At 47.1% G+C, this 27,277-nt stretch overlaps 1 protein-coding gene across 9 annotated transcripts in view; it reads right to left on the bottom strand.

The window, feature by feature from the left end:
* nek1 (NIMA-related kinase 1) overlaps positions 1-27,277 on the bottom strand; it is a 211,131-nt gene that overhangs the window by 134,594 nt on the left and 49,260 nt on the right. For 8 of the 9 annotated variants that reach the window (XM_038805820.1, XM_038805815.1, XM_038805819.1 and 5 more), the window contains exons 12-16: positions 26,141-26,200; positions 25,595-25,654; positions 17,623-17,670; positions 5,308-5,391; positions 246-433 (exon numbers count right to left, since the gene is read on the bottom strand). In XM_038805820.1, the coding sequence (XP_038661748.1) occupies positions 246-433; positions 5,308-5,391; positions 17,623-17,670; positions 25,595-25,654; positions 26,141-26,200 (440 nt within the window). The remainder of the gene's footprint in view (positions 1-245; positions 434-5,307; positions 5,392-17,622; positions 17,671-25,594; positions 25,655-26,140; positions 26,201-27,277) is intronic. The other variant, XM_038805821.1, reaches the window with a different exon arrangement.

The following is a 27,277-nucleotide window of genomic DNA, read 5'->3' as shown; positions in this document are numbered from 1 at the left end:
CTGTAGGTGCAGATGATAATTCTGAGATGCAATGGGGCACAGGGAAAATTTAAGTTATCCACTTATAAAATGTTACATATATTTAAAATTTCCCATAAAATTCTTCCTTCCATTTCACGACAAAATATTCACCTTCGGCTAAAACTACTTTTTACACAATTTCTTTCCTCACCTGAGAAAGGAATCATTTGGGCCCCATCGACTCTTCCAGTAGACGCGCCTCGATCAATTAACTGGGCACGTACCTGAAAACAGGGTCTTTAGGCTGCATCTCGATCTTCCACTTAATGTCTTTCTCCTCAAAAACCTTGATGTTTTCTTTCTGCTGTTGTTGGATTTGGTCAAGAATAGCATGGTAATGTTCGTAGCGTTGTGCATGGTTAGCTGCTGGGACAGGCAAGATACCTCCAGCACCTCCACCAGAGAATGGAACCTACGAATAAACATGTTCAAGTTAATTCAAAGCGAAACAGAAGCCTATTTGTTCGAAAATGTGCCTCCAATTTTTGAAATGATAGCTCACTAAAGAGAAGTGGATATACACCATAAAAAATAGCAAGGCAATAGAACCAACAAGATAGTTCTTCCGAAGACTCAGCGCAGGCACAACGGGCCAAATGGCCACCCCTTGTATGCTGTGAGATACTTTGACTCTTACAAAATTTTCAATTCGCCATTATTTTAACTTTATTTAAAAAACAAGGAAATAAACGACTAAAATTGTTCACTATGAGCTCCTTAAGCCAACAGTCATAATTATATTGCAGTGATCATTATGTCTTGTTGAGACATGATTCCATAACTGCCAGATATCCTCCGTCCTCCAGGACCATAGATAATTTCTTCATCAGAGAATTGGGATAGTGGATGTCAGCAGAAAATTCCGACTTGGGGGCCATCATACGCAAGCTCAATTCTGCCTTCAAATGGCATCTAAAAAAGCAGACGGGCAGCTGGAATCCCAGGAAAAGATTTTCTGCTCGACTCAGAGCATAGCATTAGAGCCCTTACCAACACCCCGGTTAATATCAGAGTTAACTTCATCCAGCACAGGGTCAAACCTGGAATTTCCTCAGGTAAAATGGCCGTATAGACATACAGATGACATGTTTAATACTGAATCATCAACCAAATTGGATTAATTCATGGGCAGCACGATCGCTATTTATGCTGCCTCATAGCTCCAGGGATCTTCCGGTGCCTGCATTGGTTTCCTGTGGGTGCTCCAGTCTCCTCCCACAGTCCAAAGATTTGCAGGTTAGGTGGATTGACCACTCTCAATTGTCCCATACTGTCCAAAAGGATAGGCGAGGTTCCGGGGATAGGGCAGGAGGAGTGGGTCTAGGTAGGATGTTCCTTCGGAGGATCGGTGCAGACTTGATGAGTCGGATGGCTGCTTCTGCACTTTAGGGATTTGTTATAACCCTCACGATGTGCGCACTATAAAGTTCCCCGGATGTGGGCCAGGGAGGAAGAACCCTTCAGGGAGTGGAGTGAATATTGTGTGTGTGAGATTAAACCTTTCTTTTTGCCTCACATTTGTTCCTTGTGGTCACACTCAACGAGGATAAAGTGAAGCTGCCGGCGGTGCCAATGGCAGATATGCTATGCATTGGAAAGCTCAAAACTTTCAACGCAGGCACAGATGACTGATCCCAATATGTGGAACGAAAGCTGTTATCGGGGACGAGCGCCAGACTGTCATCCTCCTCACGCTTGTGGAACTGCCAACTACAGCGTAATTAAAAGCTTTGCATACCTGACGCACTGGGCACACGGTTTTTCGCCGCTCTGGTTTCATTAGTGGCCGAGCATTTCATCCCCAAGCCACCCAGCCAGAGGCAGCACCTTCACAAAGCTCGATATGAACCACGCTTACCTTCAACTGGTCTTGGATCCAGGAAGTTTGTGATGATAAATACACACAACAGGTTGTTATCAGTATATCCGGCTGCCTTTCAGGGTAATCGCCAGCCTGTGCTATATTCCAGCATTTCATGGATAACAATACTACAAGGTTTACTGAGCATCGCGGTCTACCTCAATGACGTGCCGATTACCTGGTCGATGGACCAGGAACATTTACGTAACCTCGGCGAGATTCTCTGATGTTTCGCAGCCGCTGGCATTCTACTTCGCAGGGAGAAGTGAGTGCTTCATGCAGTGGAGGTTACATACCTTGGCTACCGCGTGGACTGTCACAGCCTTCACCCGGTCAAGGACAAAGTACGGGAAATCCGATAAGCCCCTGTTTCGACCAGACCAATGTCATAAATTATTACGGGAAATTTACCCCAAACCTAGTAACCCTACTGGCCCCCTTACATCGACTGTTGAAGAAGAGCCAACCGTGGGAAGAGTCAACACAGTGGGCTACTTTCGCCAAAGTGAAGAAGCAACTCTCATCCGCATGGTTGCTGACCCATTTCGACCCTACCAATCCATTGATACTCACCTGCGGTAGCTTGCCTCACGGAGTCGGGGCAGTTTTGGCTCATCAAGTGGAACAGCCCATTGCATTTGCTTCTCAGGACACTCGGCGAGCAGAATTATGCCCAGATTGAGAAGGAGGGCTTGGCCGTGATTTTCACGGTAAAGAAATTCTATTAGTACGTCTATGCCCATGCATTTACGGTGCTGATGGACCACAATCTTGCTGCGTTTGTTTAAGGAGGACAGGGCGATTATTCCAGTCATGTCTGCGCGGATTCAGCAATGGCCGTTGGTGGCCTGGCGGCCTATTATTATGTGATGGAACACCACCCCGGGGTGAGGAGCCCTCATGCGAATGCGTTAAGTCACCTTACCCTCCCAGGGCAGCACGGTGGCTCAGTGGTTAACGCTGCTGCCTCACGGCGCCAAGGCCCCAGATTCGATCCCGGCTCTGGGTCGCTGTCTGTGTGGAGTTTGCACATTCTCCCCATGTTTGCATGGGTTTTGCCCCCACAACCTAAAGATGTGCAGGGCAGGTGGATTGGCCACGCCAAATTGCCCCTTAATTGGAAAAAATTAATTGTTTACTCTAAATTTTAGAAAAAATGTCACCTTACCCTCCCAAGCAGGGCACCTGTGCCCGCTTCCGCCAGCGAAGTCATAGCCACTTTGCATTTGCGTGGTCCAGCATGGCGACCCGTGTCCCGAGCCTGGACCCAGACTGATCCGCAGTTAGCCCATGCCCAGCATATCATTTTTTAATGGAGCTCAGCACCAAGCTTTGCTGGACGACCTAAAGGCTTTCACAATGAACACAATGGAGTTCAGCATCGAGGATGACGTCCTCCTCTGGGGCCATGCATTGTAATCCTGGCAAAGTATTGAGTCCCCATTCTGCAGAACCTCCGCAATGGCCACCCCCGGGTCTTGAAGATGAAGGCGCTAGCCTGTAGCTACGATTGGCCTGGCATCGACGCTGACTTAGGGAAGCCCGCCCAACTGTGCAACCAGTGCCAAGAGAACCAAAACGCTTCCGCTGGCAGCCCCCATCCACCTGTGGGAATGGCCAGGGCGGCCTTGGTCCCGCCTTCACCTCGATTTTGCCGGGCCGTTCCAAGGGTCGATGTTCCTAATCATGGTCAACGCTCACTACAAGTGGATGGATGTCCATCGCATGCACGATTGAACGACTCAACATTCAGTGTCCACGGTTTCCTCCAACAGGATTCTATTCTATTCTATTGTTATAACCTGGAATAACTAATGACTCGGTGGTTGAAGAAGCAACAACTTTTAAAAGTTGTTATTTTGTTAAAAGCTTTCGTTATCACTTGGAATTTTATGTCAAGGACCATCAAGCTCCATAAGCAATTCCAAATTAAGGTATCTTAATGGAAGTTTAAGATTTGAAATTTCAGGGGCGGCATGGAGGCACAGTGGTTAGCACTGCTGCCTCAAGGCACCGGCGACGCGGGTTAGATCCCGGCCCTAGGTCACTGCCCGTGTGGAGTTTGCACATTCTCACCATGATTGCGTGGGTCTTACCCCCACAAACCAAAGATGTGCAGGGTAGGTGGGTTGACCAAATTGCTAAATTGCCCCTTAATTGAAATGTTGTCTTTTTTTTTAAGATTTTAAAGTTCATACTGTTCTGTCTTTCCCCATCAGTGCATTATGTTTGCTCTCTTTTTTTTCCCATGTTAATCTTGACAATCACTTTTTCACTGCCCCCCCGAGCTACTTCTAATCTCCCTCCTCCAAGGCCACATTTCTATTTGCAGCTTCGATCCCGTTCCTCCACAAGTTTTCTGCTGGTGGATTTTACAGACCCAAGTTATCCTGAGCAGTACTGGAAATGATCCTGGTCACTCTATACTGAGGGAAGGAATTCCTACCTATGGAATAGTGTCCAAAATCACTTTCATTAGTGCCAAAGGCGTTAAGAAGATAGAGACCGTGGCAATGTTGACTTTTATCAGCGATCAAACACAATGCCGACATTTGGCAAGTACGATGATAGGGGCCAACTAAACTAACACAAACGATTCAAGCACTAAAAGTTAAGTTAGCATTAAGAAGGGGAGTCAGATGGAGTTGTTTCATCCAAGAGATAATGCGATACGGGAATAAATGATCAAGGAAGGCTATTGAATTAGGCTTTAATGTGGGGCGGTGTACAGTATCAGCCACACAGTACTGCAAGAGAACACATGACCCGCACCTCGGGGTCAGTAAATCGCCAGACAAAGCCATGTGTGGAAGTAAGCATGAAGGCCATTCCTAGCTTGGACCTTTAATGTACCTATGTATTAGTTCTTAGTCGGTAATAAATACTTACTTGAACTACCCAAGACTACGAATACCTTAATAAGACCGACCGAACTATGCCTTACAACAACAACTGGATTGCTTTTTGAAGAAAACAAATCAAATGGCAATAACAGGTAAGTGGAGCTGATGTACGAAAAGGGAACAGGCCCATCTAGAGATGCCCTCCACTGGTAAATCAGCACCATCTGGAAGAACAAGACCATTCTTTTAAAGTGACTTGACTGATGGCAAGTTGTAGAATTTAAGTATTACTGCCGTGCCAATCAATGAATGAACTTAAGGTGGGAAATGACAAAACTCAATGATTGCCATTGCGACCGTTCAAGGGTATAAACAGCACTAGGCCAAAAGAAACAGTCACATTTGCAAAAAGTTAAATTGCAATAATGAATTCAAGAAGGAATTTAAAACAAACCCACAATAGAATATGAGAAACTAGGGCATTTAAATTTGCCAAAAATGTCCAGTACCAAAAATAGCAGTTAGAAATAAAGGGAATAATGAATACAGCTGAGCAGATTAAAATAAATTATGCAAATTTACCTTATGTTCTCCACTTCCCAAAGAACCGCCTACACCCAGCACATGTCTCCATCCTTGTTCTCTGGCTCGGTTGATTCTTTCTACCTATGTTTAAAACAATGTTAATGAATACAATTCTGGTAGAGACAGGAGAGAACAGAGGAACATCAGTACATGCAGCAGCAAGTGGCATCCATTATTTCAATCACAGACAAAACCAGTTCAGATCATTTCCTCGTTTCCCTCGCCACACGCACCTCCCTTTTAAACCCCATTTCCTTCTGTTCCCACCTTTTGAATAAAACTCAATTTTACAATTTTTGCACGTCAGCCTCTGCCAGTATTGTTCAGGAACTGGTCCAGCCTATTCACCATTTCGTAAACCATCCCATCAACACACTGGTAACTTATGGCAAATGAATCTCTCCTGAATTTTGCCTCAATATTGACACAATAGGAGAACAAGAGAAACCAGAATTAACTCAGAATCAATGTGACCTTACATATTGTAATGCTCTTGTTGGATGGCCTGATTTATATTACAAGAACATTTGTAGCTAAAGCTTGAAACAATTTATTACCACTAACTGTGGGTAAACTATGAACAAAACAGCAAGATGAAGAGAACCTCTCTCCAGCTTCCTCCAGCCAGTCTGAGGGGGTCACCTGACCAACATTCGCACATACTAATGAGACACCTAGTGGTCAGTGAACTCACCGATGACGGAGCTGTGCTCCGAAAGCTAGTGATTCGAAACCAACCTGTTGGACTTTAACCTGGTGTAAGACTTCTTACTGTTCTGTTCTGTGTGGTTGAAGAGCTGAAATTGTGCCTGAGAGTTTGTGCTGGACTGCAGACTTAGAAACTGCTAATTGCTAATGTTGTCCCTTTGTTTAAGAAGGGTAGCAGGGAAAATCCAGGGAATTATAGACCTGTGAGCTTGACGTCAGTGGTAGGCAAACTGTTGGAGAAGATACTGAGGGATAGGATCTATTCACATATGGAAGAAAATAGACTTATCAGTGATAGGCAGCATGGTTCTGTGCAGGGAAGGTCATGCCTTACAAACCTAATACAATTCTTTGAGGAAGTGACAAAGTTAATTGATGGGGGAAGGGCTGTAGATGTCATATACATGGACTTTAGTAAGGCGTTTGATAAGGTTTCCCATGGCAGGTTGATGGAAAAAGCGAAGTCGTATGGGGTTCAGGGTGTACTAGCTAGATGGATAAAGAACTGGCTGGGTAACAGGAGACAGAGAGTAGTGGTGGAAGGGAGTGTCTCAAAATGGAGAAGGGTGACTAGTGGTGTTCCACAGGGATCCGTGCTTGGACCACTGTTGTTTGTGATCTACATAAATGACCTGAAGGAAGGTATAGGTGGTCTGATTAGCAAGTTTGCAGATGATACAAAGATTGGTGGAGTTGCAGATAGCGAGGAGGACTGTCAGAGAATACAACAAAATATAGCTAGATTGGAGAGTTGGGCAGAGAAATGGCAGATGAAGTTCAATCCAGGCAAATGCGAGGTGATGCATTTTGGAAGATCAAGTTCAAGAGCGGACTATATGGTCAATGGAAAGGTCCTGGGGAAAATTGATGTACAGAGAGATCTGGGAGTTCAGGTCCATTGTACAGGGTATTGAGTACAAGAGTCAGCAGGTCATGTTACAGTTGTATAGGACTTTGGTTATGCCACATTTGGAATACTGCGTGCAGTTCTGGTCGCCACATCATAAGGATGTGGATGCTTTGGAGAGGGTGCAGAGGAGGTTCACCAGGATGTTGCCTGGTATGGAGGGGGCCAGCTATGAAGAAAGGTTGAGTAGATGAGGATTGTTTTCATTGGAAATACGGAGGTTGAGGGGGGACCTGATTGAGGTCTACAAAATTATGAGAGGTATGGACAGGGTGGATCGCAACAAGCTTTTTCCAAGAGTGGGGGTGTCAGTTACAAGGGGTCACGATTTCAAAGTGAGAGGGGGAAAGTTTAAGGGAGATGTGCGTGGAAAGTTTTTTACGCAGAGGGTGGTGGGTGCCTGGAACGCTTTACCAGTGGTAGAGGTGGGCACAATAGCATCATTTAAGAGGCATCTAGACGGGTATATGAATGGGCGGGAACAGAGGGAAGTAGAGCTTGGAAAATAGGAGACAGGTTTAGATAAAGGATCTGGATCAGCGCAGGCTGGGAGGGCCGAAGGGCCTGTTCCTGTGCTGTAATTTTCTTTGTTCTTTGAAATGTAGTTTCTGAAGACAAAACTGAGACCCTACGGTGAGCAGTCATTGAGGCAGACAGTCAGCACAACCTTTGGGAAGGAATTCCGAGGCTGGATCTGAAGACTGAAGACTTGCAATCATCACAAAGGAGTCCGAATTTTAACGAGATTGTGCAACTCATAGTAGACACTGACATCTGGGTGGGTTGCTGAAAAATCCATACGATCTGGTCACATCTGCCACGTATTGTGCAGTTTTGGGTGCCCGACCACACTTTGCCTGCAAATTCACATGTACCTCATGTGCTGCACCTCAGGGGCAGCATGGTAGGATAGTGATTAGCACAGTTGCTTCACAGCTCCAGGGTCCCAGGTTCGATTGCCAGATTGGGTCACTGTGTATGCGGAGTCTGCACGTTCTCCCCGTGTCTGTGTGGGCAGCGCCGGCCCTAGGGTTGCTGGCGCCCCGGGCAAGCTGAACTTCGGCGCCCTTCGGGGGGGGGGGGGGTCGGGGTCGAGTGACCTGGTATATGATCGGGACTCACCGATCGGCGGGCCGGTCTCTCTGTCGGCAGGTCTCTGACGCCGGTCACGCACTCGTTGATGGCGCCCCATAGCACATGGCGCCCCGGGCGACTGCCCGAGTTGCCGGTACCTTGAGCCAGCCCTGTGTGTGGGTTTCCTCCGGGTGCTCCGGTTTCCTCCCACAGTCACAAAGATGTGCAGGTTAGGTGGATTGGCCATGCTAAATTGCCCTTAGTGTCCAAAAAAAAAGGTTAGATGGGGTTACGGGGACAGGGTGGAGGTGTGGGCTTAGGTAGGGTGCTGTTTCCAAGGGCCGGTGCTGACTCAGTGGGCTGAATGGCACTGTAAATTCTATGAAATCTATGAATTCTGAAAGTTAGAATATTATACAGATATTGTCAATTGTTTTACTTTTCTGACTGTGTACAGTAACATTTGTTTGTTCAAAAAACGTGAAATTTTACGGCTTTATCTTAATTTGTACTCAAATCAAATTTTGTCCACTTTAATCAAAAGGTTACTGGCCCCCAACGGCATCGCACCAAAAACATTTGGGGGTCTGGTCCAGGGTCACAACAACTGAAATTAGCCCTCTTCCAGTTGAGTACTTTCCCATTTGATTGCTCTTTACCTTTTTCCACAACTACTCTAAGCCCACTGCTATTTTGTTGAGGCGTATTGTTGAAAATAACAAACTCAAATCAATTCCGAGATTAACCACACATAATTCCAGCAAATGAACGTCAAATATCTGCTCTTCTACATACATTGGCCATTACATCAACAGAATTACAAAATAAAACAGGCCATCCTGCTCAACAGGTCTATGCTGGTGTTTATGCTACACTCTAGATACAGTGCAGACTTTGTTTGCACTGAGTGCTGAGCTTGTGGCATTTGAGTGCTACAGTGAGAGTTTGGTGACTGAGGGAGTATAAGGGTTATTTAAAGTCTAGTATTTCTTTTATTTAGTTAATTAACTTAAAAGTTGCTGTTTGGTCTATAAGAAGGTGAATTTTGAATCAGCTTTAAACAAGGCTCTACTTGGACTTACTTGCAGCTGGAGCTTGTTAATTAGTTAATTGCATTAGGCCAGTTTTTAGAAGCTAGAGTCACAGTATAAATAGGGGCTAGATACAGTGCAGACTTTGTTTGCACTGAGTGCTGAGCTTGTGGCATTTGAGTGCTACAGTGAGAGTTTGGTGACTGAGGGAGTGCTGAGCTTGTGGCATTTGAGTGCTACAGTGAGAGTTTGGTGACTGAGGGAGTGCTGAGCTTGTGGCATTTGAGTGCTACAGTGAGAGTTTGGTGACTGAGGGAGTTAGGTGAGGAGGGAGTAAGGTACTCCTTTCATTTAATTTCCTATATTTATCAAAGAGCGTGAAGGGAACCAGGAGTTTAGAGTACAACTGACTGGGAGCAGAGTCTGAGGGCGGAGGTCCAGTTGGTCCACAGGGCAGCTAATTCTGTAAAGTAAGAGGGGATGGAGGCTAGGGCAGTTGCATGCTCCTCCTGTAGGATGTGGGTGGTGAGGGATACCACTGGTGTCCCCGCTGACTATACCTGCGGGAAGTGCACCCAACTCCAGCTCCTCCGAGACCGTGTTAAGGTACTGGAGCTGGAGCTGGATGAACTTCGGATCATCCGGGAGGCAGAGGGGGTCATAGAGAAGAGTTACAGGGAGGTAGCCACACCAAAGGTACTGGACAAGAGTAGCTGGGTTACAGTCAGGGGAAAGAAAACTAACAGGCAGACAGTGCAGGGATCCCTCGTGGCCATTCCCCTTCAAAACAAGTATACCGTTTTGGATGCTGTTGGGGGGGATGACCTACCGGGGGAAGGCCCCAGCGGCCAGGTCTCTGGCACTGAGTCTGGCTCTGGGGCTCAGAAGGGAAGGGGGGAGCATAGAAAAGCAATAGTAATAGGAGATTCAATGGTTAGGGGAATAGATAGGAGATTCTGTGGTCGCGAGCGAGACTCCCGAAAGGTATGTTGCCTCCCGGGTGCCAGGGCCAGGGATGTCTCTGATCGTGTCTTCAGGATCCTGAAGGGGGAGGGTGAGCAGCCAGAAGTCGTGGTGCACATTGGTACCAACGATGTAGGTAGGAAAAAGGGTGTGGAGGTAATAAACAAGTTTAGGGAGTTAGGCTGGAAGTTAAGGGCCAGGACAGACAGAGTTGTCATCTCTGGTTTGTTGCCGGTGCCACGTGATAGCGAGGCTAGGAATAGGGAGAGAGTGCAGTTGAACACGTGGCTGCAGGAATGGTGTAGGAGGGAGGGCTTCAGGTATTTGGATAATTGGAGCGCATTCTGGGGAAGGTGGGACCTGTACAAGCAGGACGGGTTGCATCTGAACCAGAGGGGCACCAATATCCTGGGGGGGAGGTTTTCTAGTACTCTTCGGGAGGGTTTAAACTAATTTGGCAGGGGAATGGGAACCGGATCTGTAGTCCAGCAACTAAGGTAGACGATAGTCAGGACGCCAAAGCACGTAGTGATGCAGTGGGGAAGGTAACAATGACAAAGGAGAGTACTTGCAGGCAAGGAGATGGGTTGAAGTGTGTATACTTTAATGCAAGAAGCATCAGGAATAAGGTGGGTGAACTTAATGCATGGATCGGTACTTGGGACTACGATGTGGTGGCCATCACGGAAACTTGGATAGAAGAGGGGCAGAAATGGTTGTTGGAGGTCCCTGGTTATAGATGTTTCAACAAGATTAGGGAGGATGGTAAAAGAGGTGGGGGGGTGGCATTGTTAATTAGAGATAGTATAACAGCTGCAGAAAGGCAGTTCGAGGGGGATCTGCCTACTGAGGTAATATGGGTTGAAGTTAGAAATAGGAAAGGAGCAGTCACCTTGTTGGGAGTGTTCTATAGGCCCCCCAATAGCAGCAGAGATGTGGAGGAACAGATTGGGAAACAGATTCTGGAAAGGTGCAGAAGTCACAGGGTAGTAGTCATGGGCGACTTCAACTTCCCAAACATTGAGTGGAAACTCTTTAGATCAAATAGTTTGGATGGGGTAGTGTTTGTGCAGTGTGTCCAGGAAGCTTTTCTAACACAGTATGTAGATTGTCCGACCAGAGGGGAGGCCATATTGGATTTAGTACTTGGTAATGAACCAGGGCAGGTGATAGATTTGTTAGTGGGGGAGCATTTTGGAGGTAGTGACCACAATTCTGTGACTTTCACTTTAGTAATGGAGAGGGATAGGTGCGAGCAACAGGGCAAGGTTTATAATTGGGGGAAGGGTAAATACAATGCTGTCAGACAAGAATTGAAGTGCAGAAGTTGGGAACATAGGCTGTCAGGGAAGGACACAAGTGAAATGTGGAACTTGTTCAAGGATCAGGTACTGCGTGTCTTTGATATGTATGTCCCTGTCAGGCAGGGAAGAGATGGTCGAGTGAGGGAACCATGGTTGACAAGAGAGGTTGAATGTCTTGTTAAGAGGAAGAAGGAGACTTATGTAAGGCTGAAGAAACAAGGTTCAGACAGTGCGCTGGAGGGATACAAGATAGCCAGGAGGGAACTGAAGAAAGGGATTAGGAGAGCTAAGAGAGGGCATGAAAAATCTTTGGCGGGTAGGATCAAGGAAAACCCCAAGGCCTTTTACACATACGTGAGAAATATGAGAATGACTAGAGTGAGAGTAGGTCCGATTAAGGACAGTAGCGGGAGATTGTGTATTGAGTCTGAAGAGATAGGAGAGGTCTTGAACAAGTATTTTTCTTCAGTATTTACAAATGAGAGGGGCCATATTGTTGGAGAGGACAGCGTGAAGCAGACTGATAAGCTTGAGGAGATACTTGTCAGGAAGGAAGATGTGTTGCGCGTTTTGAAAAACTTGAGGATAGACAAGTCCCCCGGGCCTGACGGGATATATCCAAGGATTCTCTGGGAAGCAAGAAATGAAATTGCAGAGCCGTTGGCAATGATCTTTTCGTCCTCGCTGTCAACAGGGGTGGTACCAGAGGATTGGAGAGTGGCGAATGTCGTGCCCCTGTTCAAAAAAGGGAATAGGGATAACCCTGGGAATTACAGGCCAGTTAGTCTTACTTCGGTGGTAGGCAAAGTAATGGAAAGGGTACTGAGGGATAGGATTTCTGAGCATCTGGAAAGGCATTGCTTGATTAGGGATAGTCAGCACGGATTTGTGAGGGGTAGGTCTTGCCTTACAAGTCTTATTGAATTCTTTGAGGAGGTTACCAAGCATGTGGATGAAGGTAAAGCAGTGGATGTAGTGTACATGGATTTTAGTAAGGCATTTGATAAGGTTCCCCATGGTAGGCTTATGCAGAAAGTAAGGAGGCATGGGATAGTGGGAAATTTGGCCAGTTGGATAACAAACTGGCTAACCGATAGAAGACAGAGAGTTGTGGTGGATGGCAAATATTCAGCCTGGAGCCCAGTTATCAGTGGCGTACCGCAGGGATCAGTTCTGGGTCCTCTGCTGTTTGTGATTTTCATTAACGACTTGGATGAGGGAGTTGAAGGGTGGGTCAGTAAATTTGCAGATGATACGAAGATTGGTGGAGTTGTGGATAGTGAGGAGGGCTGTTGTCGGCTTCAAAGAGACATAGATAGAATGCAGAGCTGGGCTGAGAAGTGGCAGATGGAGTTTAACCCTGACAAGTGTGAGGTTGTCCATTTTGGAAGGACAAATCTGAATGCGGAATACAGGGTTAATGGTAGGGTTCTTGGCAATGTGGAGGAGCAGAGAGATCTTGGGGTCTATGTTCATTGTTCTTTGAAAGTTGCCACTCAAGTGGATAGAGCTGTGAAGAAGGCCTATGGTGTGCTAGCGTTCATTAGCAGAGGGATTGAATTTAAGAGCCGTGAGGTGATGATGCAGCTGTACAAAACCTTGGTCAGGCCACATTTGGAGTACTGTGTGCAGTTCTGGTCACCTCATTTTAGGAAGGATGTGGAAGCTTTGGAAAAGGTGCAAAGGAGATTTACCAGGATGTTGCCTGGAATGGAGAGTAGGTCATACGAGGAAAGATTGAGGGTGCTAGGCCTTTTCTCATTAGAACGGAGAAGGATGAGGGGCGACTTGATAGAGGTTTATAAGATGATCAGGGGAATAGATAGAGTAGACAGTCAGAGACTTTTTCCCCGGGTGGAACACACCATTACAAGGGGACATAAATTTAAGATAAATGGTGGAAGATATAGAGGGGATGTCAGAGGTAGGTTCTTTACCCAGAGAGTAGTGGGGGCATGGAATGCACTGCCTGTGGTAGTAGTTGAGTCGGAAAATTTATGGACCTTCAAGCGGCTATTGGATAGGTACTTGGATTAGGGTAGAATAAGGGAGTGTAGGTTAACTTCTTAAGGGCAGCACGGTAGCATTGTGGATAGCACAATTGCTTCACAGCTCCAGGGTCCCAAGTTCGATTTCGACTTGGGTCACTGTCTGTGTGGAGTCTGCACATCCTCCCCGTGACTGCGTGGGTTTCCTCCGGGTACTCCGGTTTCCTCCCACAGTCCAAAGATGTGCAGGTTGGGTGGATTGGCCATGACAAATTGTCCAAAATTCTATGATTAACCTAGGACAAAAGTTCGGCGCAACATCGTGGGCCGAAGGGCCTGTTCTGTGCTGTATTTCTCTATCTATCTAAGTCTTCTCCAAAGGGGACAGCACGGTAGCACAGTGGTTAGCACAATTGCTTCAGAGTAGCAGGGATCCAGGTTCGATTCCCAGATTTGGTCACCCTTGCGGAGTCTGCACGTTCTCCGTGTATCCGTGGGTTTCCTCCGGGTGCTCCAGTTTCCTCCCACAAGTCCCAAAATACGCGCTTGTTCGGTGAATTGGACATTCTGATTTCTCCCTCCGTGTACCCGAACAGACGCCGGACTGTAGCGACTAGGGGATTTTCACAGTAACTTCACTGCAGTGTTAATGTAAGCCTCCTTGTGACAGTAATAAAGATTATTAACTCATGAGCATTCCCTTCCATTTGTTTCTCCTCAGTATATTTTTAATTCAGCTTCTCCTTAAAGGCATCATAGCTCTTGGCCTCAGTCACACCTTGTAGGTTCCACATTCTAATCACTCACCAGATAAATCGGTGATGCAGTGGTCATGTTATTGGACTAATAATCCAGATCAAGATGGATTGCACAATGTTCAGCACCATTCGCGATTCCACAGATACTGAAGCAGTCCATGTGCAAATTCAGAAAGACCTGGGCAGAATCCAGGCTAACAAGTGGCAAGAAATGTTCGTGCCATACAAGTGCCAGGCAATGACCATCTCCAACAAGAGAGAATCTAACCATCAAGAGGACAGAAATTCTGCTTAAAGAGCTGCTGCTTCCAGAATTCGATGCTGCAGCTGGAGTGGAATAGTCAACCACTGAGGAAGACTATCATAAAATCCCTACAGTGCAGGAGGCCATTTGGCCCACAGAATTTACACCGATCCTCTAGTAACCTATCTAGGCCCACTCCCCCCACCCTATTCCTGCAACCCATTAGCCCCATCTAACCTTTTAGACACTAAGAGACAATTTAGCATGGCCAATCCACTTTACCTGCACGTTTGGACTGTGGGAAGAAACTGGAGCAGCCGGAGGAAACCCACGCAGACACGGAGAATGGGCAGCACAGCAGCATAGTGGTTAGCACTGTGGCATCACAGCACCAGGGTCCTAGGTTTGATTCCCGGCATAGGTCACCGTCTGTGCCAGGTTTGGAACGTCCTCTCCGTGTCTACTTGAGTTTCCTCTGGGTGCTCCGGTTTGCTCCCACAAGTCCCAAAAGACGTGCTGTTAGGTGAATTGGACATTCTGAATTCTCCCTCAGTGTACCCGAATAGGCGCCAGAATGTGGCTACAAGGGGCTTTTCACAGTAACTTCATTGCAGCGTTAATGTAAGCCTACTTGTGACAATGAAGATTATTAATCACCTAAGGTTGGAATTGAATCACCTTGTGAGGCAGCAGTGCTAACCATCATGCCAACCCTTTGGAGGAGGGATAACTGGCTGAAGACTCCACCCCTGTATGCAAGATTACTCAAGAGATTTGGTAATGTATTTACCACGGAAAAGTTGACCAATTTAGGGTGCTCTTGTGGAACAGATCAGGTTGGGGTTATTCATTTTGGGCAGATGTTGTAGAACAGAGCAATCTGGGGTTACTGTCTGTGCATTAAAACAAATCTTTGATTGTAAACATACATATTGGCTCAATTGGCTAGACAGCTGATTAGCGATGCAGAGCAATGCCAACAGCGCGGGTGCAATCCCCTTACTGCTGAGGTTATTCATTAAGGCCTTCTCCACCATGCCCCTCGCCGGAGGTGGTGGTGATCCTCAGATTAAATCGCCACCAGTCAGCAGTCTCAAAAGGGAGAGCGACCAGTCTATGGTCCTGTGACTGCAGCGACATTTTTAATTTTAAAATATATTTAGATAAACATAATGTGTGCTTTCTCCTTTCACACTTCTTTCACTTTTTAACAGTATAAATTAATTGGAAGATCATTAGTCAATAAAACATTTGTTTAAACACACTGCTTGGCATGTCACTCATTCCGGTTGTATCCAGAGTACGACTCCAAACCTAAAAGATACTCCACAAGGGACTTTCAAGCCCTTACATACCATGGCAACTTGGGGTATTTAAAATCAACTGGAATACAATTTCAATCTGGAATTGAAAACTAGTTTCAGCAACACTAGCCATGAAATTATCATCGATTGCCATAAAATCCCATCTGGTTCACTGATGTCCTTTAGGAAAGGAAAGCTTAATGGACGAGGAAGGGGCAGCATGGAAGAGGATGGAGGCGGCGTCATGTGTGGGGACGAGCCTGGAGGCGCAGGTAACGGCGCCGTTGCCGCTCCCTCCAATGAGGTATACCACAAGCCCGGTGGTGGCGGCTACCCTCAAAATTTGGGGGCAATGGAGACGGCATAGGGGAGAAGTGGGGGGCTCGATGGAGGCTACGATACGGGGAACCATCGGTTTGTCCCAGGGAGCATTGATGGCGGATTTCTGTGCTGGCACAGGGCAGGGGTTAGGAGGTTGAGGGACCTGTTTGTGGAGGGGAGGTTCGCGAGCTTGAGGGAGTTAGAGGGGAAGTTTGGGCTCCCCCCGGGGAACATGTTTAGGTACATGCAGGTGAGGGCGTTTGCCAGGCAACAGGTGGAGGGGTTCCCCTTGCTGCCCCCACGAGGGGTGCGGGATCGGTTACTCTCGAGGGTGTGGGTTGGAGGAGGGAGGATTTCGGACATATACCGGGTGATGCAGGAGGTAGACGAGGCCTCAGTGGAGGAACTGAAGGGTAAATGGGAAGAGGAGCTGGGAGAGGAGATTGAGGAGGGGACGTGGGCGGATGCCCTGGAGAGAGTGAATTCCTCCTCTTCCTGTGCGAGGCTTCGCCTCATACAGTTCAAGGTGCTGCATAGGGCTCACATGACTGGGACGAGGATCAGTAGGTTTTTCGGGGGCGAGGACAGGTGTGCTAGGTGCTCGGGGAGCCCAGCGAACCACGGCCATATGTTTTGGGCGTGCCCAGCGCTGGGGGAGTTTTAGAAGGGGGTAGCAAGGACGGTGGTGGGATCCAGGGTCAAGCCAGGCTGGGGACTCGCATTTTTTGGGGTTGCAGTGGAGCCGGGAGTGCAGGAGGCGAAAGAGGCCGGTGTTCTGGCCTTTGCGTCCCTAATAGCCCGGCGGAGGATCTTGCTCCAATGGAAGGATGCGAGGCCCCCAAGCGTGGAGGCCTGGATCAATGATATGACGGGGTTCATTAAATTGGAGAAGGTGAAATTTGCCCTGAGGGGATCAGTACAAGGGTTCTTTAGGCAGTGGCAGCCTTTCCTGGACTTCCTGGCGGAACGGTAGGGAAATAGGCCGGCAGCAGCAGCAACCCGGGGGGAGGTGTTTGGATCGGTGGGAGGGAGAACTGTGTACATGGGTTTGTGGCGGGTGTTATCTCTTTCCCTTTTTGATGTTTGGGTGTTCTTTTGTTTTTTTCTTTTGTTTGTAGTTGCTTTTGAAGTTGGGTGGGTATTGTTCTTGGGGTGTTACCACGGTTGTTTTGTTAATAGAGTGGAGATGTTTATATTTTGTAAAAATTTCAATAAAAGTTATTTTTTAAAAAAGGAAAGGAAAGCTGCTATCCTTGCCTGGAGTGATCGACATGGGACTGACCCCAGAGCCACAGCAACGTGGTTGACTCTCAACTGTCCTCTGAAATGGCCTAACAAGCCACGTTCAAGGACAATTAGGAATTGGCAACAAATGCTGGCCTTGCCAACCACGCCTACATCAGAAACTGCGGTGGAAGTAAAATCCATAGTTGCTTTTAAAAGGAAAATGGAAAAAATTCAAATGATGTGGGGAAAGGACTGAGAATTAGGCTAAGTGGATTGCACTTTCAAATCCCTGTGCATAGACGCACCAGGTCCAATGGGCCTCCTCTGGAGCTGCAAATGGAAGGAACCTCAGATGTCATGAAACTGTGTGAATCGTGGATTACCACACGAGGACAACAAAAACATTTCCACAAAACCCGTGCTTTTAGATTGAATCGCACAAACATTTAGATGAGCACATTAATGAGCAACAGAGGAACACACCCGTTCTTTCTCCATTCTTCTCATCTGCTCGGCTTTCATCAAATTTATCTACAAAACAGAAAGACAATTTGCATCATTGATAATTGATTAAGTTGTCAAACAGTCAACGAGGCAACCAGTTAACTAAACAAAATTCTTCTCGGAAAATGCTTTAGTTTGTTAGGAACCCAAGTATCTTCTGAAACGCTTTGCTCATAATTCCTTGGACTCACATCCTTGAAGTTTTATGCAGACCTCAACTTCTGCAACATACAAACAACAAAGAAAATATCCCCGAACGGTTTTAAATTTTTTAGTAACGTGGTCACGAAGTCTGTACTGTCCTATGTTCTATGTTCCATAATTATTTGTTCTTCTAAAAATACATTGCGTCTTTCAAATAAAATGAGTGGTGTATATCTATGCCCGATATTCAAAAACTCAGAGGCAGAGAACAAATTAACAGTGACTCATGTACAATATAAATTACGAACAATTAAACGGAGGAAAATTCAATTAACCGTGGAAAATTCGGAGTTCCTACAACTTTATTAGCACACGGTTTCAGCTAGGTCTCACTCCCACATTAGGAAAATGAGGGCTGCCAACACAGCACAGTACATTTACACATTGGGCTGAATTTATCCCGTCCCACGGAGTCAGGGTCAAGAGCAAAGTTGGAATATAAAGCATCAGTCCAGCTAACCGACACATTGCCACCTCTGCCAACCTCCAGCAGAGAACATCTCCATTTTGAGGTCCCCATGTGCTCTCCTGCCTGCCTCAGCGGTGCCCACTTCTCTTGATGGACCAAACATGATGGCAGGCCATCTGATTGGGCCTCCCATTTCCCTGGTCCACACACCTTCCTTTAAGGACAGGGCTCCAATATGCAGCTTCTAAATTGGCTGAGAGTCTTTCCTGCTGATTCCCTTTGTTCCCATTTCGTTAATATTAGTTTGTCCATGGATTCATTGTCCATGAATCGGAATGTGCCTTTAAGCAGAACATTCAAAGTTGAAGCAGCCTGCTGATTAGGACACCACTTCCAAATTTTGTTTTTGGAAAGGAGGAAAGTCAGACTCCTCGACACCGAGAGGATCTTAAGAGCCAGGTTTGGAGGAAGCCGGATCAATTAGTTGGCTAGAACCAGTGGGTTGGCCAAGGACAGTATTGTGCCTGACAACAGTTAGCGATTAATTCTTGCGTGGTGTTTTCTTGGAGAACTGGGCAGAAGCGTTTACATAGAACATAGAACATAGAACGATACAGCGTAGTACAGGCCCTTCGGCCCACGATGTTGCACCGACATGGGAAGTCAAAATCTAAAGGCCATCTAACCTACACTATGCCATTATCATCCATATGCTTATCCAATAAACTTTTAAATGCCATCAATGTTGGCGAGTTCACTACTGTTGCAGGTAGGGCATTCCACGGCCTCACCACTCTTTGCGTAAAAAACCTACCTCTGACCTCTGTCCTATATCTATTACCCCTCAATTTAAGGCTATGTCCCCTCGTGCTAGCCACCTCCATCCGCGGGAGAAGGTTCTCACTGTCCATCCTATCTAACCCTCTGTTGGGTTACGGGTATAGGGTGGATACGTGGGTTTGAGTAGGGTGATCATTGCTCGGCACAACATCAAGGGCCGAAGGGCCTGTTCTGTGCTGTTCTATGTCAGTCACCTCTTAACCTTCTTCTCTCTAACGAAAACAACCTCAAGTCCATCAGCCTTTCCTCATAAGATTTTCCCTCCATACCAGGCAACATCCTGGTAAATCTCCTCTGCACCCGTTCCAAAGCTTCCACGTCCTTCCTATAATGAGGCGACCAGAACTGTACGCAATACTCCAAATGCGGCCGTACCAGAGTTTTGTACAGCTGCAACATGACCTCATGGCTCCGGAACTCAATCCCTCTACCAATAAAGGCCAACACACCATAGGCCTTCTTCACAACCCTATCAACCTGGATGGTAACTTTCAGGGATCTATGTACATGGACACCGAGATCCCTCTGCTCATCCACACTACCAAGAATTTTACCATTAGCCAAATATTCCGCATTCCTGTTATTCTTTCCAAAGTGAATCATCTCACACTTCTCTACATTAAACTCCATTTGCCACCTCTCAGCCCAGATCTGCAGCTTATCTATGTCCCTCTGTAACCTGCAACATCCTTCCACACTGTCTACAACTCCACCGACTTTAGTGTCGTCTGCAAATTTACTCACCCAACCTTCTGTGCCCTCCTCTAGGTCATTTATAAAAATGACAAACAGCAACGGCCCCAGAACAGATCCTTGTGGTACGCCACTCGTAACTGAACTCCATTCTGAACATTTGCCATCAACCACCACCCTCTGTCTTCTTTCAACTAGCCAATTTCTGATCCACATCTCTAAATCACCCTCAATCACCAGCTTCTGTATTTTCTGCAACAGCCGACCGTGGGGAACCTTATCAAACGCTTTACTGAAATCTATATACACCACATCAACTGCTCTACCCTCGACTACCTGGTCAGTCACCTTCTCAAAGAACTCAATAAGGTTTGTGAGGCATGACCTACCCTTCACAAAACCATGCTGACTATCCCTAATCATATTATTCCTATCTAGATGATTATAAATCGTATCTCTTATAATCCTCTCCAAGACTTTACCCACAACAGACGGGAGGCTCACCGGCCTATAGTTACCGGGGTTATCTCTACTCCCCTTCTTGAACAAAGGGACCACATTTGCTATCCTCCAGTCCTCTGGCACTATTCCTGTAGCCAATGATGACATAAAAATCAAAGCCAAAGGCTCAGCAATCTCTTCCCTGGCTTCCCAGAGAATCCTAGGATAAATCCCATCAGGCCCCGGGGACTTATCTATTTTCACCTTGTCCAGAATTGCCAACACTTCTTCCCTACGCACCTCAATGCCATCTATTCTAATAGCCTGGGTCTCAGCATTCTCCTCCACAACATTATCTTTTTCCTGAGTCAATACTGATGAAAAGTATTCATTTAGTATCTCGCTTATCTCCTCAGCCTCCACACACAACTTCCCACCATTGTCCTTGACTGGCCCTACTCTTACCCTAGTCATTCTTTTATTCCTGACATACCTATAGAAAGCTTTTGGGTTTTCCTTGATCCTACCTGCCAAAGACTTCTCATGTCCCCTCCTTGCTCGTCTTAGCTCTCTCTTTAGATCCTTCCTCGCTTCCTTGTAACTATCAAGCGCCCCAACTGAAACTTCACGCCTCATCTTCACATAGGCCTCCTTCTTCCTCTTAACAAGAGATTCCACTTCTTTGGTAAACCACGGTTCCCTCGCTCTACCCCTTCCTCCCTGCCTGACTGGTACGTACTTATCAAGAACATGCAATAGCTGTTCCTTGAACAAGCTCTACATATCCAGTGTGCCCAACCCTTGCAGCCTACTTCTCCACCCTCCGCATCCTAAGTCATGTCTAATGGCATCATAATTGCCCTTCCCCCATCTATAACTCTTGCCCTGCGGGGTATACTTATCCCTTTCCATCACTAATGTAAAGGTCACCGGATTGTGGTCACTGTCTCCAAAGTGTTCACCTACCTCCAGATCTAACACCTGGCCTGGTTCATTACCCAAAACCAAATCCAATGTGGCCTCGCCTCTTGTTGGCCTGTCAACATATTGTGTCAGGAAACCCTCCTGCACACATTGTACAAAGAACGACCCATCTAATGTACTCGAACTATATCTTTTCCAGTCAATATTTGGAAAGTTAAAGTCTCCCATAACAACTACCCTGTTACTTTCGCTCTTTTCCAGAATCATCTTCGCCATCCTTTCCTCTACATCCCTAGAACTAATAGGTGGCCTTTCGAAAACTCCCAGCAGGGTGACCTCTCCTTTCCTGTTTCTAACCTCAGCCCATACTACCTCGGAAGAAGAGTCCCCATCTAGCATCCTTTCCGCCACCGTAATACTGTCCTTGACTAGCAGCGCCACACCTCCCCCTCTTTTGCCCCCTTCTCTGAGCTTACTAAAACACCTAAACCCCGGAACCAGCAACAACCATTCCTGTCCCTGCTCTATCCATGTCTCTGAAATGGCCACAACATCGAAGTCCCAGGTACCAACCCATGCTGCCAGTTCCCCTACCTTATTTCGTATACTCCTGGCATTGAAGTAGACACACTTCAAACCACCTACCTGAACACTGGCACCCTCCTGCGAAGTCAAATCTGTGCTCCTGACCTCTATACTCTCAATCTCCCGTACCCCAAAACTACAATTCAGGTTCCCATGCCCCTGCTGAATTAGTTTAAACCCCCCCAAAGAGCACTAACAAATCTCCCCCCCAGGATATTGGTGCCCCTCAGGTTCAGATGTAGACCATCCTGTCTATAGAGGTCCCACCTTCCCCAGAAAGAGCCCCAGTTATCCAGAAATCTGAATCCCTCCCGCCTGCACCATCCCTGTAGCCACGTGTTTAATTGCTCTCTCTCCCTATTCCTCGTCTCACTATCACGTGGCACGGGCAACAGCCCAGAGATAACAAATCTGTTTGTTCTCGCTCCGAGCTTCCATCCTAGCTTCCTAAAGGCCTGCCTGACATCCTTGTCCCCTTTCCTACCTATGTTTTGGGATGCGAGAGGTTTACTTAAGTGAAATAACTACTTTATTCTTCTGGAAGCAGGGAGTGCCTGGCACATCCTTTGCTGTGAAATTGGAGAATTCAGAATGTCCAATTATCTAACATGCACCTCCTTCGGGATTTGCAGAATTTGAGGGAGAGGGAACAGGTGAGGTTTAGGAAGGGGTAGGTGAGTCAGGTGTGCCATTCGGGGTTTGAGAGCAGAGTTGGGGATTTCAGTTGGAAAAGATGGTGGCTGACCAGAGGGGATAGGTACGTGATCGTGGGTAGGTTGGAGGGGAGGTTGGTGGCGCTGGTGTCTATGGCCTCAATTAGGACGGTGAGATTGGAACATAGTGCTGGAACTGAGGGATTTTACACTCAAGGGATCGGGAGTGTTCGCTTTTCTCCCCGGTGCACAAGGCATTGAAGGCACTGTTGGCGAGAGTTAGAGGTCGGCGTACACTTGGCAATCATGTTCCGTTAAGGATGGATGTGGTTTTGGTGAAGGGGGCTGCCTAGAGGCAGGGTGGAGAATGAATGTGGGGTTATTGGCGGATCGGAGCTTGTGTGACAAGATAGGGAAGGTGATTGAGAAGTATGTGGGGTTTAATTGCACAGGGGAGATCTCACGTTTGGTAGTCTGGGAAGCTCTGAAGGCGGTGGTGGGGGGTGATCTCGTTTAAGGCTAAGATGGATAGGGAGGAGAGGGAGGAACGCAAACGACTGATAGAAGAGATTTTGGAGGTGGATGGGAGGTATGCAGAGATGGCAAAGAGACAGGAGTTGCAGGCGAGGTTTGACCTATTGGCCACGTGGAAAGGGGTGCGTCAGTTGAGAAGGGCAAGAGGGGGTTGTTTCGGAATATGGGGAGAAGGCAGGGCATATGTCGGCATGCCAGCTCTGCAGGGAGGCCACAGTGAGGAAGATAGTTAAGGTGCGGTACAAAACAGTGGAGTTGGTGGTGGCTCTGAAACGGATTAATAAAGGTATTCGAGGAGTTCTCTAAGGACTGTATAAATCGGAGCCACCAGAGGAGGAGTGGGAGGTGAGGGAGTTTCTGGGTGGGCTAGAGCTGGGGAAGCAAATAGGGCAGGTGTTGGCGTTAAGGTTGGAGGGGTGTCTTCCAAAGGTGATTGGAGAGGGGGTTCGGTTGCCTCGAAGAAGGAGACTGGTGAATGTGGTGCTTTCTCCTGCAGAGGGAAGGGATAGAGAGGTAGTGGTGGCATTGGATGCAGAGAATGGCATTTGATCGGGTGGAGTGGCGTTATTTGATGGCGGTATTAGAGATATTTGGAATTGGGCTGAAGTTTGTGGCGTGGTTGCAGCTGCTATATAAGGAGCCGTTGGCGAGCATGCCGAAATAGTATGAACTCAGAGTATTTCACAGCGCAACAGGTAAGGATGCCCCATGTCCCCCTCTTCTGTTTGCATTGGCGGTGCGCTGGAGGAGGGACTGTGATGCAGCGCACGAGGCTGGGGATGATACAGCTGAAGGTAATGTATAGGGTGAACCTTAGAAAGTTTAGGATGAGCCGGCGTTCAAAGTGCTGGAAGATGTCGGTGAGCGATGTGATTCCTGCGAATCATGTAAATACGTTTTGGTCCTGCCCAAAGCTGGAAAGGTTTTGGAGGACGGTGTTCAGCACCATCTCGGGGGTCTTACATGTGGACATGGAGCCCAGTCCCCTAGAAGCCATATTTGAGGTGTCGCGACTGGCCATAGCTACAGGTGGGTGTGAGGAGCAGATGTTTTAGCCTTCGCCTCTTTTATTACTTGTCGGCGGGTCTTGTTGGGGTGCAGGTCAGCTACTCCGCCCTTTGCTACTCCACCCTGTGCCTCAGCATAGATGGTTGTGAATTGTAAAACTGTTGAAAAGGTGTGGAACTGGATCCCTCACTCTATTTCAGCAATATCATACCAGTAATGCTAGTTTACTTGCTTATGCTTGTAGAGCATGATGGAGTGACCACGGGCATCTGTACAACTGCAACTTTCTGTGGCAGGCACAAAATGAAACTTAGACACCCTTAACATATCCAATTCTCAAACCATACATCAGGAAGTGGGTGGTGAGGGAGGGGTCGGCGTGGGTGCGGATAGAGGCACCTTCTTATAAGGGCACCAGTTTGGGAGCGTTGGTAACTGCGCCTCTGCCGCTCCTGCCGGCGCAGTACTCCACGAGCCCCGTGGTGTTGGCAACCCTGAGAGTTTGGGGCCAGTGGAGACGGCATGTGGGAGCATCGGTCTGGGCCCCAATTTGTGATAAACACCGGTTTGCCCCGGGGAGTATGGATGGGGGGTTCCGGGTATGGCAGAGAGCAGGGATTGAGGGGATGGGGGATGTGTTTATAGAGGGGAGCTTTCCGAGTACGAGGACGCTGGAGGAAAAGTTTGGGCTGGCGAGGGGAAACAAATTCAGATATTTGCAGGTGCGGGATTTCCTACGTAAACAGGTGGCAACCTTCCCGCTCCTACCGCTGAGGGGATTCAGGATAGGGTAATTTCCAGAGGGTGGGTAGGGGAGTGGAGGGGCGCGTCTTGGACATATATAAGGAGCTTATGGTTTCAGAGGAGACGCAGACCGAGGAGCTGAAGCGCAAGTGAGAGGAGGTGCTGGGAGGAGAGATAGAGGATGGTCTATGGGCGGACGCGTTGAGCAGAGTCAACGCATCCACAACATGTGCCAGGCTCAGCCTGATACAATTTAAGGTTGTGCACCGGCTCACATGACAGTGGCCCGGAGGAGCAGATTCTTTGGGGTGGAGGACAGGCGCACAAATTGTGCGGGAGGACCGGCGAACCATGTCCACATGTTTTGGACATGTCCAAAGCTTACGGGATTTTGGCAGGGCTTTGCGGACATCATGTCCAAGGTTTTAAAAACAAGGGTGGCGCTGGGTCCAGAGGTGGCGATTTTCGGGGTGTCGGAGGATCCGGGAATCCAGGAGGAGAAAGAGGCAGCCGCTCCGGCCTTTGCTTCCCTGGTAGCCCGGAGACGGATACTTTTGGCATGGAGGGACTCAAAGTCCCCGAAGTCGGAGACCTGGCTATCGAACATGGCTAGCTTTCTCTGTATAGAGAAAATTAAGTTCGCCTTGAGAGGTTCATTGTTAGGGTTCATCCGAAGGTGGCAACCGTTCGTCTACTTCCTTGTGGAAAATTAATTAATCGTCAGCAGACCCTGGGGTGGGTTGGGGGGTGGGGGGTGGGGGGGGGTAGTTTAGTTAGAGTAGGGGGGGTGATAAGGGTGGGACCTATACGGTTTTGCACTATGTTTGTGGTTACATGTATCTTGTCTATTTTGTTGTTGTTGCTATATCAAAAATACCTCAATAAAATGTTTGTTTTTTTAATTCTCAAACTGTACCTGTTCCCTTTGCTTTCTTTCTCGTTCAATCAGCTCCTGCTTCTTCTTTTTGGATGCTTCCTGAAAATTGAACGTGAAAGAACACCATCAGCTTGATGTAGAGGGCAATGAAAATAGGTTGCAGGTAGAATCAGGGGGACAGGTTGAAAGAGTGTTTCCTGTGACAGTTATGCCTTTGAGCTGGAAGGAGAGAAAGGGGAAATATCAGGAAGAAATAGAGGAAAGGTTTGAAGGTCTCGTCTCAATTTGACAGCATGAAGGAGGAATTGTCTCTTCCACAACTCTAATTTAGACAAATATTCCTGAACAAGAAGGTAGTACTGCATTTAAGGAGACCCGGGTGCAAGAATGTCTTCTGCTCTCTGTTACTAAATCTTAAAAACGTGAAGAAAAGACCACAAGAAATCCCACCCCCTGAAAAAGGACTTGCCAGTTTTACCCTCAAAAGGCATAGGACTGCCAAAACAAAGAGGATATTTTTTGTTACCAGAGGAAGTCTTTGACTCCCTCCATCTTCCATGGAAACTCTCAACTGACTGCATATACCTCAAACATTTTCCTCCTTTCTTCCACTGGATTCATTCTCTTCACTGGAGTGGGATGAGCCTGGATAAAAAGCGAAACTGCAAATTAGATGGCTTAATTGCAAATGAAAGTGGTTAGCAGTACAATGCTGGAGGTTGGGCTTTTGTGGAGGAAGAGGAGAGAGATTACCAAACAAAAGTAAATCACTCACCATTTCCTTTTATAAATTAATTGTCATTTCATTGTTCCTGAACTTCAAAGTACAGAACTGATTGGATAAAATTAATCAGGTAAAGTAGGAACACGAGTACACCATTCAACCCTTGAGCTTCAAACTCCATTTTCCTGCCTTGGTTCCCTTTGCTTGCGTAATAAAATCTAATAATCTCAGTTCTGAAATTTTAATCCATCTATCCTCAAGAATGTTTGTTTTTTGGGGGTCGGGGTATAATATTTGGAAAATATTTATGTCAACCTTTATCAAACTTTCTTTTGGACATCTGCTTCCACAACCCCTTGACATTCAATGGCATTGTTACCACTGAATCAACCTCCTGGGGGAGTTAACACTGACCAGAAACTGAACTGGGCTCCCTGATAAATACCGTGACTATAAGGAAGCGAGCAACTCACCTCCTGACTCCCCCAAACCCTATCCATCATCTACAAGGCACACATCAGGTGTTGACGGAAGACTCTCCACTTGCCTCGATGCATGTAACTCAATATTCTAGAAGCTTGACACCATCCACCAATGTTCACTTCCTCCACCACTGATGCACAGTTGCAGCCGTGTGTACCAACTACAAGATGCACTGCAGGAACTCACTAAGGCTCCATAGACAGCACCTCCTCAGCCTGAGACCTTTACCACCGAGAAGGACAAGGAAAGCAGATGCATAGGAACACCACATTCCCCTCCAAGCAACCCACCATGCTGACTTGAAAATATATCACCATTTCTTCACTGTTGCACGATTAAAATCCTGAAATTCCCTCCCTTACAGCCCTCGGGTATAACTTCACCAATGCAAGACGGCAGCTCGTCACCACCTTCTCAAGAGCAATTAGGATTGGGGAATTAATGCTGGCTTAGCCAGCAACCCCCACATCCCAAGAATTATTTTTTTAAAAACTAGACATGCATACAGTCCACCT

This window comes from Scyliorhinus canicula, chromosome 8, assembly GCF_902713615.1.
Source record: "Scyliorhinus canicula chromosome 8, sScyCan1.1, whole genome shotgun sequence".
In the NCBI taxonomy this organism is placed as follows: Eukaryota; Metazoa; Chordata; class Chondrichthyes; order Carcharhiniformes; family Scyliorhinidae; genus Scyliorhinus; species Scyliorhinus canicula.
Note: the sequence above shows the minus strand (reverse complement) of the source record. Positions and strands in the feature narration are given on the sequence as shown.